The sequence below is a fragment of the Tyto alba genome, unplaced genomic scaffold (genome assembly GCF_018691265.1).
Source record: "Tyto alba isolate M040663 unplaced genomic scaffold, T.alba_DEE_v4.0 Super-Scaffold_6, whole genome shotgun sequence".
NCBI classification, from domain to species: domain Eukaryota; kingdom Metazoa; phylum Chordata; class Aves; order Strigiformes; family Tytonidae; genus Tyto; species Tyto alba.
Window position 1 is genome coordinate 27,558,008 of NW_024881327.1, and position 15,813 is coordinate 27,573,820.

At 39.9% G+C, this 15,813-nt stretch overlaps 1 protein-coding gene across 6 annotated transcripts in view; it reads right to left on the minus strand.

Moving 5' to 3' along the window:
- GABRB1 (gamma-aminobutyric acid type A receptor subunit beta1) overlaps nucleotides 1–15,813 on the minus strand; it is a 136,754-nt gene that overhangs the window by 28,749 nt on the left and 92,192 nt on the right. For all 6 annotated transcript variants that reach the window (XR_006167040.1, XR_006167039.1, XR_006167038.1 and 3 more), the window contains exon 5: nucleotides 4,173–4,255. Coding sequence is in view for 3 of the 6 variants with exons in the window: in XM_042808270.1 (XP_042664204.1) it covers nucleotides 4,173–4,255 (83 nt within the window). In the remaining 3 variants the exon portion in view is untranslated. The remainder of the gene's footprint in view (nucleotides 1–4,172; nucleotides 4,256–15,813) is intronic.

Consider the following 15,813-nt stretch of genomic DNA (forward strand, 5'->3'; position numbering starts at 1 on the left):
TGCAAAGCCATTTTCTTTTGGGGATGTGTGACTGGTCACATGGTTGACATGGTACTCTCTCATCCCTGATTGTGTTAGCATTTTAATTGCTTATTCCATCTGATGCTAATTTTGATTCTTGATGAGGTCTCAGTGGTAGTACTAAGTCCGTTCTCACTGAGCATTCATCCCTACAAAGCTTTGTTTATGTGAAAGCTTGTGAAAAAAGAGATATGAGCCAGCCAAGTGTCAGTCTGGTTTCTGGGCTGCTAGCTGATAAATGCTCATGTACTTTGATCAGCTTTAGTCATGATTGGGCTGGAGACTTCAAATCAACTATCTCCCAGCAAATAAATTCAGGTATGAATTCAGTATGAAGGCAACTTCAGTATGAAGTTGCCCATTTTGATTGCTGTGGTACTGTATATATATATATCCATTTCCACTCCTTATCAGGTAGAAAAGTCACTGAAGAGATATGTTATGCACTTAATTTGAAGATCAAGATATCAGTCATTCTCCAAACACATCCATTGCACACCTTAGTAAGTTTAAGCCAAAAGATAAGCCAAGCAGCATCAAGCAACACCAAGAAAAGTGTTTTGTGCCAAAGAAGGTAGGGAACTGCAAAGCCCAAGGATGCATATGACAATGATGTAGCTTAATGAGTGGCTCTGTAGGTCCCATAAAATGGTGGATTATGAGATTGGGACGGAGTTTTGTATTAGCAGAAAGTAACTGGGAAGATCAGTAAGGTGATGGACATCACTGGAAAGGGAAGTTACAATTACCTAATGCCTCTGCTTCTTGGGAATGAGAAGAAAATGGCTGTATATGTGTTCATACACAGGGTTGTGGGTTTGTGGTGCCTCAGTCAACTCAGAGCTCTGTAGGTATGGACAGGTTAACTGAAGGCAGATGTGCAAGGAAAGTTAATGCATGTTGGTCTAACACAGGTATTCATTACATGCACATCAACTTGGCCCAGCTTGCCACACTACTGCGTCTGTTAAGAGGGTTTAATCTGGTGCATATCCAGCACGTCCTTCCAGAGAATTCCTTGTACGTGTTGAACGATGGACAGAGAATAAGCTATTGCGGTGACTTGGAACTGCAGCTATTGAGGTGCTTCACAGGGAACCCTGACAACAGTCTCCTTGCTTCTCTTTCCGAGATGTCTGCCTGCAGTGCCAAAACACTAGGATCTTAAAAATCAAAACCATCATTTTTGAATCTCTAAATAAATAAATGAGCAGATTCTGTTCTGTTCTAATAAAAAATATTTTTCATTAAGCTTCCTGTGAGTGTTTACCTGATTTAAATCTTTTCTGGTGGAATAAAAAGTTTATTGTCTCAACCTGGTAGAGAATTTCTAAAATCACTATGAAATGACATTCCAGGAAAAGGAACTAAACCAAATAACTCTCAGGGAAATATTTAAAGTTTCTTACTAAACAATTTAAAATCTAAATTAAAAGCTGCACCTCCACTGACTTACACTGAGGCCGATACTAGTTGTGCACTTACAAAGAAGCAAAATATTATGGAGAGTAATTTTGAAGGTATGTGCCCTTTTCAATGCTTTAAACAAGGCATCTTTCTGGTGCCACCAAGTAGAAATTATAAACATTGGGCTGAGACCCCATCTTGTCTCTCAATAATGCTCTGGACTGACTGTAGGCTTTTTTCAGTACCTAAAAATTGCCACCTCACAGATATGTTGAGATATATTAAATTTATATTTAACTGATTAAATTTATATTTAACACAACTGATGAAAACCTCAGCAGTTCAGAATAAACTGAAATCTTTCCCAGCAACATTTCTAAGGCTCAAAGTGATTTTGTCTTATTTGGTTTAGACTTCCTTATTTTATATTTGTGTTACAATACTATTAAATGTTTTATACATGAATATTCCTTTGTTTTGACACCGTGAAAATGTTTTTATTTGTCAAATCTAAGCAACTGAAGACTAATGGAATCCTTATGAAAACTGATGCTGTGAGGCTTTGGGAAATTTAACCTCTTTTCAGTCCACAGCAAAATCTTATATCATGAGTTTCTGCAGAATGAAAACTATACTTGCTGGACTTCTGATAACTTTTAGTTCCTTGAGTGGGATGTGCTACAAACAATGAAAACATTGCTTTTGTTGATGAAATACATATTAGGAAATTATTTTGGTTAATCCTGGATCAGCTTGTTTCCCTGTTTATTTAATTCTTCAGACTATCCATCAAAGCAGAGGTTCAAATGCTAAAATTGTTCTTTCTCCTCAGTAAACTGAACCAAAATACCGTATTTGGGGAAATCTGTTAATCCTTTCTAGAACCTCATGCTTTAGAGAGAAATATTATTACAAAAAAAAAAAAAAAAAAAAAGAAAAAAAGACTGGTTAACTCTAACAGTGCATGTGTCATAATGTGAAAAATGGAAATTCTTATAAAACTGCTGCATTATTTTGCCTTGCATGCTCTGTAGTCTTAACCAGTTTGTTTACAGGCTGCTCTGTGGTTAGTGGCAGCAGCTGATTTGACCAACGACAGAATAAATATTCTTTTCAAAAACCTTGATAGGCATTTCTCTAAAGGCTAGCATCATAAAAGATGCAAAGACTATGTTAGTGACAAAAATTTGCAGGTGCACACCTTCATCCTGTGCTCACGGAAGACAATGGCAAAGCTCTCATTAACCTTGGTGCTGAAGGATCAAGTTGTTTCCTTTTATAATCTCTGAGTGTTTTGATGAGAGCAATTGATCAATCCTGCCACCACCATGTGGGGCAGATGTTAATCTTGATGTTAGAGACGAACGCACTGAGGTGAAGTAATTAATTCAGGTTCTGCAGTGATTAGGTACTGAGGATGAGCAGTGCTTGGTTGCTGTCCTCTGATTTACTGTTCTCCCTTCCTCGACAAGAAATTTTGAAAGACATCTTACAAGCTTGGATCAACCAACAATGTTAATTAAACATATTGTCCTGGGTTGAGTGAGTGGTGGAGATTTTTGGTGGCAGGGGAGGGGGCTATTGGGGTGGCCCCCTGTGAGAAGCTTCTCGAAGCTCCCCCAGCTCCAAGTCAGCTCCACTTCTGTTTGGGAAATTGAGCCAATCAGCTGCGCCTCTGCGATAATGTATTTAAGAAGGGACGTGGTGACAGGCAGTGGGACTTGTGAGGAGGAGTTGCTGTAGCTGCATGAACACCAAGGTCAGTGGAGGAACGGAGGAAGAAAGGAGGGGGGAGGTGTGCCGGAGCAGAGACCCCCCTGTATCCTGTGGTGAGACGGCAGGGCGGCCCCCCCCTGCCACCCATGAAGATCTACGGTGGAGCAGACATTGATTTACGGCCTGTTGCTCCTGCTCGCCTGATCAAGGTTCTGTGCCCGAAGAAGGCCGGGGTCTCATGGGAAAAGGTAGCCCCGCTGCTGTAATTCAGCTCTGGGAGGATTGCAGCATGCGGGGGAGTCCCACGCCGGAGCAGCTCGGGAAGGGCTGCAGCCGTGGGAGGGAATCCAGTCGGAGAAATTTAGTGACCCATGACGGAGCAGTTTGGGGAACGCTGCGGCCCATGGGAGGAATTCATGTTGGAGAAAGTTTGTGGAGGACTGTCTCCTGTGAGAGGGGGACCACGATGGAGCAGGAGGAACAAGTTTCAGACACTCCCCTCACCGAAGATGAAAGAAGTGGCAGCGCTGGCTGCACCCCATATTCCCTGCCCCTGCGCCACTGGGGGAGGAGGTAGAGATATCGGGAGCAGAGCTGAGCCCGGGAAGAAGGGAGGGGTGGGGGGAAGGTGTTCTCAAGATGTGGCAATGCTTCTCACTGTCCTACTCTGTTATGTGTTGTTAGTGTCTGTAATAAATGTATGTTCTTTTTTTCTTCCCCTAACGAGTCTGCCTTTTGCTCGTGATCATAAAGGGGGATTTTTCCCCATCCCAGTCCTATCTCGAACCCCAAGCCTGGCTCTCTGTCCCTTCTCATTGCCGGAGGGGAAGGGAGAGAGAGCTGCTGCATTGTGGTTGGCTGCCAACCAGGCCCAAACCACGACACATATTTTGGCTTATGTATTATAGAAATAAATTGGGTATCTTCAGTGTGCAAGCTCACACAACTTGCTCCTGTTTTACTTAACCTGTGAATGTCTTTCAATCCACAGCTGTCATTTGGCCAACCCTCTCCCTCCAGTAACTTACAACTTTCAATTTCTAGTGTGCAATTTTGTTCATCCAGAGGATATCTGCGTAGATCCATCATGCAAGCAGCTGTTGTTGTGATCCTGTAAGAGAAGGGTGAAAAAGATAATGAGATTTGAAACCACATTTTACTTATTTGAGAAGGCAATATTTTCTGTAGTGGCTTTTTTGTTTGTTTAAATACAGAACGGTTATGCACATGGATTCCTGGCATACAGGCTTTATATAGCTTGTAAAGCATGATTAATTTATACAGCACAGTATGCTGGGTACAGTATAAAGCATCAGAGCATATGCCAAATATTGTAGAACAGCATCTTGACCGAAAACTTTACATGCAAACGTGTACAGTGTTTTGAAGAACATATAATGAGATTTCTACTTGGACATCCTATTTTTCATGCTCTTAATGCAGTCATTTTCAAATTGTTTTGCAGATTGTTTTATTTATAACTGGTTCTGCTGGTAGCTGTCTTTTTTCAATTCGTTGGCACCTACTGCTGCTTTAATTTTGTCTGATAGGTATGTGTATTTTCATCCATGCTGTGGAAATATTGGTAATATCTGATTCCTTATTTTTATGTTTTCATAATCAGTTTATCATTATATGATAATTGAACATGACCTCTTAGAAATGGCATAATGCAATCAAACACTTGTGAAATATCATATGGTGGTTACTTAATGAACATTGAGAGTAGCTATGATGTAGGCTGGATCTTCCAGATCCCTGCTCCTTCTAGAGTGTATGTGAGTTGATATTTGGTCCCTGAAGATATTCTCCATAGCCTAGGCCATTTCTGCAGGGCAGTTCCTCTCCTTTTGTTAGACTGTAAATCACAGAGCATCTAAGCAAATGCTTGCTGATAAACCTGTGACACTTGGGAGGAATATTAGGTGACTGCATGAGGATAAGGGTCAAATTCTTTTATAGCTTCTTTTAAACATCCCTTTAACAAAGACACTCATAGTGGTGCTTTCGAACTCACAAAATTGAGTTATTACCTGCATTTGTCTTTTTTTTTGTGATAGATGGGTTCTTAAACGCTTATAAAACTTCTGAAGTTGTGAATGGGCAAACTTGGCTTGTAATTTTATTGGTCTCTCTCTCTCCCTCTTTCCAACAATTCCTACATGAGAAAGGCAGATAACCTCTTATCTTGTTCTGGATTTGGTCCTGTTCTAGTTCCATGTTAATATCACAGCATCACATCTGAAGATTTTACTTGTTATGTGCTGTGTGTGATAATTCCTGCTGTCACAGAACTGACAGAATTAAAAGAAAGAAAAATGCCACATGCTTAATTACTGTGACGTGCTTCAAATTATCCTAAGTCTACAAAATCCATCTGTCTACCTGTGTATAAGGACCATCTAGCAAGAACTGTTAGGAGAACCAATCCATGAAACTACTCTAGAGCACTGTGTAAAGTACCATGGAAATGATATATTTATGCTTTTCCTCAGGCTGATTTTTGCCACCGTAAGTTGGATTGCATGTGTCTTAAAGGATTTTGCATTTGTCATAGAAAAGGTTGAGGGCTTTAGAGGTAGGACCTCATTTAGTTTACCAAATACACCTTACTGAGAGGCAATGAGAAGACATGCAGTAATCATTTGTCAGATGCCTTCTTAATAATGCTTAAGATCATACATAACAATATACTAACATTAGTCACAGTGAAATGCTTTTTAATGAAGGTTTCATACAGTAATGTTTTGTTCCCAATTAATAAATCAGCCTTTATGGTAATTTAGTTCACCTATATCAACCAGATTTATTTAAGTGTGTACAGAATTTCACATAGTGTTTCCTAGACCACAGAGTTACAGTGGCCAGCTATTTCCTAATGGCCAGTGTATCTGTACTGCTGACTTCTGCAGTTTTGCACAGCCTACAGAAGCTATATAAGCAGTAGCAATTTGTTATTTTTTTTATAACATCAGTGCAAATTAATTGTGCAGCAGTAAATAATGCAATTGTTGTATATCTGAGATTTAAATGTTCCACATAATTATTTCTTTTCTGACATTCTAATTCTGACAACTGTATTGCCGTCTCACTATTTGTGCAGTTTTTGGTGCACTGGTTAGTTTAGTGTATCTGATCACTACTATAATCCAAGAACAAAAGTGAATGTACATGTTACTAAGACACTGCAGTGCTAATTGCAGGTGGGGTCTGGAAATAAATACTTGGATTATGCTGAAGAAAGATAATAAACCCTTCGTGTCAGTTTCTGGCAGCGGTAAGTGATCCAAATCTGCCTAGCCTGTCTACTGGTAATTTATCTTCCTCCATCCTTGTTAAATCACTTCTTGTGTCTGTGCTATGAGGAAGGTAAACCAGAAGCGCTTAATCTACATTCTCTGCTTCCCTCAGCTCTGTTTTTCATTCCCTATAGGGCTTGTAAGGCAGTCTCTGTACTTTGGGGTCAGTGGTGGTGGTGGTGGCGGCGAGCAGCTCTCCCCATCGTGACTTTTCTAACCCCCCAGCCGCAGTGCTGCTGAAAGCTCCTGTGGCTCTCAGTGCAATAGCAAGCAGTTGCTTCCAAGGAAGAGGGGAGTGACAGGGTTTTTGCTGAAGTTTGCAGAGATGAGAGGCACACAGCTTGAGACGGGAGGGATAACCAGAGACTATTGTCAAGCAGGTCGCGGAGGGGAGCTGTCAAGAAGCTTGCAGCTTGTGGCTTCCAGCAGTAGGAGAAAGGATCCCACTTCACTCGCAGACCCGCAAGTTTGGAAGTGGTGCAGTGCCCTGGGCAGGGTGGGTGAGGAGCAGTATCTGCCCAATGATTTGTCAGAGCCAGCTGAGCCTGAACTGTGTGCCCCTGTGAATAGGAAGAGGCAGGAGGTACCTGCTAGAGGCTCCTCCCTGAAGGGGAGGGAGGCACCAGCCTGCCAACACGATGTGATGCCTCCTAAAGCTGGTGGTGCTTAAACTTTATTGGGAATCCTAGGCTTCCTTGAAAATAGCTACCTGTAATTGCAGTAGGAGTGCTTCAGGATCCAGCAACATTTATTACCCGTAGTTCATAAATCTGCCTTTCAAGCATTTCTTTCTCCCTCATTATAGGTCTCTGCTCTGTAAAACTTGTAATGACATTATGTTCTGGATAACCACAGAACTTTTTTAAGGAGATAAATTAAATTCAATTGCAATCATAATAATTGCTGTCTCAATTAAAGAAAAAAATATTTTATTATAAATAGAATAAAATCACAAACCTGTCACTATCTGCACTCTCTCAGTGAAGAGAGTAACTGATGGTTTGCACATACACCAGAAGCTTAAAACTGAAGATATTCAAATGCAGAATACAAGTGTGTAATGGCAGGAAGGGGAATGCAATAGTCTGGACATAGGGCAAAGCTGCAATAGGATTAGTCCTGAAAATCTCTGGGCACAAGCAGTTTGTGGCAATGGTGGAATATTATGAGGCTCTGCAAAAGTTTAAGTGGAGGACTAATTCTACACTTGAAGCAGAGCTACTTATATTTTGGAGTAGGATATGTGTCTTCCAGGATTTCAATTCTTAAAATATGTTTTAAGTTCCGGTGTTGAGGCTAATTTATTTTGTTTGTAGAGTGACTTCTGCCCTACTATCCTTGCATTATTTAGATTCTTTTGAATATAAATTATAAAAATAGGATTATACAAAGAAGACAATCATTATGCTACTTAATTTCATTCATGTCAGTACTCAGACATTCTGGGATGTAGTGAAGTCTGAATTGCTAACAGGCAAGATAATATTTGCAAAAAAGCAAAATTAACTGATTAACTGATTTTTTTTTTTTTTAATTGTGGCTTGGGGTTCAACTTATCTGATCCACTGATTAGCTTTTATATTGATGCCTGACCCTCTGAATACCATACTCTTACTGTATAATCAAGTTATTTGCCAAAAATAAAATTATATGAAAGAAAACATTGATGTCCAGTATTTGCAAAGCTGAATTCCTTAAGTAATACTGTCAGAAGTTTGTCTGTCCATGTCATGTACAAGGTTTTCAGTTGTCATGCCTGATGACACTGTAAATTTCCAAGCAAAGCCTGAGTGCTTGACCCTGGGAGAAAATGTCAGCTCTGAACGTACAAACGTGCCCAATTTCTAGTGCTTGGAAAAACTTACTTACAGGACATATATCTGAGCATTAGCATTATTTGGGTTGGTAGCATGTATTTTATATAATGTAGTGTGTACTTGGGAAATCTTTGTTCAACAGTCTGTGTATTGCTTGTCTGGTCAAATTCTATTAAAAAAGAAGTTTTAAATGTTAGTAAAATTGGGGAGGGCCAATAGGTGATTAAGCAGTAATGCTTTCACAGATCTCATTAGAAGTTGAGAGAAAATTGGAATGTTGGGTCCTGAGCCAGATGCAGTAAAATATTTAGATACTTAGATTTAGATGTGTATATATTAGCACGTGGAAACCATTTTTTTTCAGATTGGAAAATGATTATAATTTGGCTAATATGATTTTGGTTTTGTTTTTCCTCAAAATCATTAGGAAATATATCCTTGACTCTAGGGAGACAAGCTGTCAACTGCTAGGTCACTGCTGTAGACTACATACCTTGAGCCAACACTCAAGTTTATAAGGAAAGCTTTTGTATGGATTTAGATTAGGCAGTGCAACACACATTTCCTTTTAATCTTGCTCAGAGAAAGAGTAGAATTACGTAAATGTGAAAAAATAAAAAGCATCTTAAGGAAGACATACAGAGAAATATACAGCTTAAAGAGTTAAAGTTGTAAGCAGCTGAGAACAGTGTCTATCATGAGAAAGGCCCAACAACCTTTATTATATCAGCTAAAGTGACTTGTTCTACTTAAGTCACACAAAGATGAAGCCAGGAAAAATGTATCAGACTATGGGCTTTCTACTGTGTTTTATTGATAACTTGAACTGGTAAGTGTTTGCTTGATTTGCCTCTCCTTCGTCTTTGTTTTTGTTGAGAAAAAAATTCAAAAAATGGATTAAAATTCACAAAGAAGTGAAATGGTTTTTAAATGTAGAAATCCTATGGTGTCCATTTCTGAAAAAGGTGTATATTTATGTATGCATATATGCATATGTATATGCATGTGTGTCAATAAAGTTGCTATTTATATTTCTATTAAGCAGAGGGATGTGGATTGAACACACTGCAGATAAATAAACATTAGGTGAAACCTTTCTCTCAAGACTTTATTAGAACTTTGTTATTAATTGAGTCAGAACTGCCCAGCCAGTCAGTTGTGCTGTGGTGATTTGTCACCATAACCTACAGTGCAGCTTCTGGCCGTGCACAGCTGACCTGTTTTCAGTGCAACAACCAAGTGTGTCTCCAGAAGCCACCTCTTCCACTGCTTGTGGACAGTGGTGGTGTGTAAATGGGTCTCAGGGATAGCCTGCACGTTCTGGCTACGGCTCCTGCTGGCCTGAAGTGCTATTGCCTCCTCCTCCCCTGCACCATGTCCCTTTCCTCCCAGTCTGTCTACACTGAACCTTGAATGAAATGCAAGCAGCTCAGCCGTCAGGTTGGTAATCTCAGGCATCAAGGCGATGAGCAACTGGGGCAAAAATATCTAGACCTAATATAGCTGCAGCCAGAAAAGGACACGTGGTCAAATTCTGCAATGCCTTTCAAGGGCTGAAACATTGTTTTTAAGATGAAAAGAGCTGCAATGGTCAGGAAAAAAAACCCAAACCAAACTACTGAAAAAATCAGAAAAATTAACTGTATTAACTATAATATAACTTATTACAAGTTGTTATTAACTATAATAACTATAATATAACTATAATAGTACCACTGGCTGGTGCTGTAGTATAGTAATGGACTGAGATTCATGCTGAGATCTGGAGGAGTCATTCTGTCATTCTGAGTTTATTGTCTATCCCTGTGTATTTAGTAACTTTCCTGAGAGTGAATACACTTGTCAAATGCAGAGGAGGAATATTTAGTTTTCTCAGAGGTATAAATATAAATGTCTGTTTCCAAGCAAAAGACAGGCATGAAAACTTAATCTACAGGGTGTCAAATCAATCAGTTGCATTGACTTGAAATAAGAATGTTTTAAAAAACCCCTTAATACAAACATTACTGTCCCTACTGCTCTTTCCATTCACATATGTTCTTCTCCCCCAAAGCTACTGAGCTGCCTGCTTGGGCTGACGTGCTGTCCTGTTGCTCCCTTGAGACATTCCTTATCTCATTCCTTTTTCCCCTTAGTCATATCAATATAACAGCTGCTCACCCAAATAAGGCAGAATTTGCCCAGGTTGATTATTGTTCTTGTTGAGTTGGTTTAACATGGATCAGTTCATCAGTTGGTCTCACTGTTGGGCCCCAAAGATGGTTAAATGGCATTAAACACTCTGAGGAGAGCATTGATGATGAAGGCAGTGCTTGCACACAATGACTTTTGTCAAGTTATTCCATTGTCAGTGTTATGCACCAGTGAATTGCCAAGGTCAGCCCACTGCTTGTAAGCTGCCTGAGCCTTTTCCTCAGACAGAGGTCCTGGAAGAGTCAAAATGCAATTCTTAAATAATGTTCCTGTCCATCTCAGCAGTAGAGCCTAATCCGGTGGGATGCATTCAGTATGCCTTAGGCAGGGGCAAGCCACTGATTTAACACACACTGTGACATCCATCTAAGAGAGAGAATGGTTTGTGAGTGTGTCTTTATATGTCCAAACAGTTACCAGGTCTGATGTAGGAGATGTTGGTTTGCAGTAAGAATGTGCCTAGTCTCACTGTTGTGGTCATTTCAGTTTGCTCCAATGAATTTTCTTTAACTTAAACCAGCCACTAGTTTCATATATTGATTTTGTGCTTACAAAGCTATGGAGTGAACAGTGTCTTTTTCACTTAATAAAAATCATGAGTTTTCTCTGAGAATACCTGGTAGCTTGGTGATGAGGGGAAGGTAAAGCAAGAAATCAGAAATCATCTTAAGCTCTTCCCAAGACATCTGCTCTTAGTCAGTGCTGGGGACAAAATAATGGGCTAGATGGACCTTTAGTCTGGCCATTATAATTTTTAATGTTCTGACCTTTGACCAAGTTAACAACTTAATTGGAGGCCTACCCTCCACCAATCTGTAGTGCATCTCAGACTATCTTTCATTCCCCAGTTCCTTTCTTTCTGAGTCCAACTCTCCCAGCACATTTATATGGATAGCCTACATGTGCAATAAATGAGATTGGGGTAGTGCTTCTCAGAGCAGCAAGGTCTAACTTCCTTCACAGGATCTAATGTAGTGTAGAAGATGGGTAGAAATAGTCCAGACTTCTGCTGGAATTACAGCAGTACAAAGCAAGATTGATTAAAAATGAGGATCGTGTATCCATGATATTTCACTCCTGTATGGCCAGGAAATGTTTTCTTTTCCCCAAAATATTTGATCTAGTCTCTTTCACCTGTGCAGAACTGATGGCACTGCTTGGTCTTTAGAGCTCTAGTTATATGAGTCGTTCTCGTGAGTTACATGACCTGAAATTTTATCAGTAGAGATTGTGGGTTCCAAAGACTAAGGCAAATAGAAGTGGGTGCAGTGCATTGTAACATCTTTAGTGTGTATAGTAATTATTTTTTTTAAAGCCTAGATCATGAGGTTGTGTAGACAGAGATAAGATGTGGCTATTGTCACAAAATATCTGAAAAAAAATCACAACTCCTTCATTCTTTTTTAGATATACACAGTGGCAAGATATGCAAAATTAAAAAGGAGAGCTCTTGGACTTGCACACCATAGTTTCATTTATGCCTTTGTAAGCAAGACTATGAAGGCGTCCGACTGGCATTTTGTGTGGAGTTGGAGCAGGTGTAAATAACCAATGCATGCTACAAAGCAGAGGAGCTGTGGGGTTGTATCTTTATCTCTGGCAATTCCAGCTATTCAGGGTGAACAAACTATTAAAGACTACAGTGTGAGAATCAGCTTTGTGCTACCATCTATTCAAGTGTAAATACTCTTTTGCTAGACCAAACTGACTGTGAATTTGAAACCTGTTATCCATCTGCTGTTTATTTTTTTTCCCTCTTCCAGGTTGTATTTACTTTCTTTCCTATTTTTTTTTAATTTTTTTACTTTTTTTAAATGATGAAGAGCTGTTTGATGGAAAAGGTCATTGCTGGTCTTCCTTTAAGGATCCCAGGCTCAGAAATTTCTTGAAGCACTTTGAAGCTTATGCGTTTTCTGATGAGGGCTTGCAGCTCTAGTGCCTCATGATCATGGTGCTGTGAGCTAAGAACTGGCTGCAACAAGCAGATGGCCTGGCTACTTCACCACCAATGCCACCTTGAGCACTGGGCCACTGCATGCTGCCCCCCCCCCACTGGGTTGGCAGAGGTATCTGTGGTGCAGTGGTGTTACCCAAAGCACTGAGATATTCAGGGCTAAATAGGTCTAATTATCTACTTTTCTTCAAGGAAATGTTATTTCTAGTCCAAAAGAAATCTCCTGTTGACAGCATGTCTCTGTGAGCAGTCGTGTTGCAGAGTCAAAGGGGTGGTGGGCTGTAGGGAGTGGGGGCTGCCTCCTGGAGAGCAGGATCTCCTTTAGCTGGCCCTGCTGCTGACCCCCTCCTCCTCAACTCATGAACCTACAGTCTCAACTACCATTTCTCCTTAAAAACAGACCTTTTATTAAGCTCTGTAAATCCAGAGTGGGACCTGATCATTAGTAACAAGTATGCAGGTGGGCTAGACTGTGGCATGTCAGGTGTTGAAGTGAGAACCTGATGGGAAGGATTCATCACACTCCTTTACTCCCTGCATCACCTTCTCTTCCAGTTTATCCAGTGATCCCCATTGAAATCTACCACGATACTGTCATGCTCAGCACATTTTAAAATTTGATTTGGGCTGGCAGCTGGTCGATTTGAAAGTAAGCTTTGGAGTCAGTAAAAGAAAGCCAAGTATAATATAAACATTAGCTCAATGGATATTCACCCCTGGACTCCTCCTCACAATGATCAAGTTCCTTGAATGTAGAGCCCTGCAAAGTTCCTAACACTATAAAGCATAAGCTAACACAATAACATCCACATGAGGAAGTGTTCAACCCTTTTACAGTGTCTTATTCCTGGAAAGAAGTCAAGATTTCTTGTGCTATACTAGGTATGCATTCTGGCCAACTCTTTTTATATTTTGTTCACATAGAACATTGACTTCTACGGTAAGTACCAAGTAGAAATGTCTCAAAGCTTAGATAATCTTCAACTTGGGTGCTGTAGGCATTAAAATATTTTGGGGAAGGGGATATCGCATTTTAGTTGTATTGGGACATTTACCTTTGCACTCAAAGTAATTGTCAGTTAATTAATCATTGTTATTTTGCTTAAAGAAAAAAAACGTTGCTGAATAGCCTGATCTTTAGCTGTCAGAACTCTGCTTCAGAGAACAGTTGCATAGTACTATCACAGAGCAGGGATGGCTTAAAGAGATTAACCGAAATGGAGCCAAATAGGCTTGCTGGCTTCTGCCTTCCCCAGGCAGAGAGTCTGAAGCTCCTGGGCAGCGATGGGAGTAGAAGGCAGTGGGGAAGGGAGAGCTCTGATATGGGGGAGAGTTAGTGGGAGGAAAGGTTTGTAAGAAAATATTTTGCTTTGACTGAATTAGAAACTTCTAAAATCAAAACCTTAAGTCAGATATGTACTTTTTACAGATAATATAAGATCTTTTTCTGTTCAATACAGTGCATTGGAAATAATTCAGAATGAAGATGAATGTCTTGTTTGTAAAGATCTAGAAATATATATATATAAAAAAAAACCACTAAAATGTTACAATGTAACTTTTTAAATATTAGAAAAATGCTCTCCTTTTTCTTCGTAAGCCAAATTTCAGTGCAATGAGACTTTTTACTGCACAGCTATAAACCCATGAAAATAAATTTTATAATATAAATCCCAAGAGAACTATAACTATACCAGGGCAAACAAGATACTTCAATAAAAAGCGCCTGAGGGTTGGAGCTGAAATTTACTGTGAAAAGCAATTTAGTTTGACAGTGTGAGTATGTTGCAAGCCAAAAAGAAAAAGAGAGTGAACCAGATGGGAAGTGCTTAGCATAAAGTAAGGTCCAAGAGGGAAGTAAAGTCAGATAACTGTTTCCAACTGGTTTTAATTAAAATAATGGTGCTAAATCTGTAACTTTTTCAGTATCTCTATACAAACCTTCTAAAAGTGGCCAAATGCAAGAAGAGTGATATTACTACTGAAATTCCTAGATGCAGATAATATCCACAGACTGAAATATCCTGCTCAGGAGGGAATAGAGGTCTGCTAGATGGCAGCAGTGCATTTGGTATCTTGTTTTTTTGAGTTGTTTGCTTTATTGTTGGTCATTCCAAAATAAAACCAAAGCAGACACCAAGATATGTATTGTGTGGAGGTGAATGACAGACATGCACATGTTCAGATGTCTTCCCTTTTTTGGCAGAAAAGAAATCTAGGCAACATCCTTCATGCCCAGCCTGGTTTGTAATTGGAAGGCTGCAACTGGTCAAAATGACTGGTAAAAAACAGATTGTTTCTGGGATGAGACATACTTTATATTGACCTATTGCTACCTAAGATCTTCCTGGATTTTGGAAGCAGGGTTGAGGCTGGAATAGAGCACTGTCATTTTTCTGTATGTGCCATGACTACTCAGGAACTGTGATTTCTCATGCAGCTTCTACATGTCAACATTATCCATATCAGTGCATCTCAAACAGAAACTTGCAGTCAGAGGAGGAAATGTGCAGAAGCAAGGATCAAAACAATTTATTGATTTCATATTTTTTGCTGGCTTCTAATGTGTGGCCTGTTATATTTTCCAAGATGGGGGAGTCAACTCTTTTTCCAGTGGTTGTGGCTTTACCTATGCACTGGAAAAATGGGCCAAAACAGTGACTTCAGTACTAAACAAACTTGGCTGAGAGACATAGAGATCTAGTGGTTTTAAATGAAGTGAGGTGTTATAAGCTTCCATGGGTGGCATGGAAACTCATTCATAGTTGAGGATCTTAATCCTTCCTTGATTTTGCAAAGCACATGTGAGAAACAATGATTTTGTACATGGCAAGTCCTCTGACTCTGTTACACAGTTGCTATTACTAAAAACACAGGTTGTCAGCCCTTACTGCTGGTTCAGAACACCTGTGTAGGCCAGCAGAAAGGGCAGGGCTCTGAGAGAGTAATTGGGAGTACCTGAGGAGGTACTGGTCTCTCTTTGTTGGCTGTGCCTGGCTTGATGCCTAGCTTCTTCTGGAACCATGAATCAAGTGAGGAGCTGCCTTGGAAAAAAAATTATAGAAAATACAAGTAAGTGTTACATTTCTGTGTTTTTTTGTGAAACAAGTGCCTGACCAGGCTGTGTCCGTTTACTGCATGAAATGCTAGGCTTTTTGCTGATGGTAGATGAGCCCTGCTTATTTTTTTAGCTATAAGGAAGAGAAAATTAGTAACTAATCAATTGCAGAGAAATTTGACTTGAGATTTTTATGATCCTGTTTTGCTTGAAACAACAGTCCATAGGAGAGTGCAACAGAGAAGGAAGGCAGTATTTTCTATTGGGGTCCTGTGGAAAAAAGAAGAAAAGCTAAAAGGCAGGAAGAACCCTGATGCAAAGGAGAAGAGGTTTCCACTTGAATCTGTG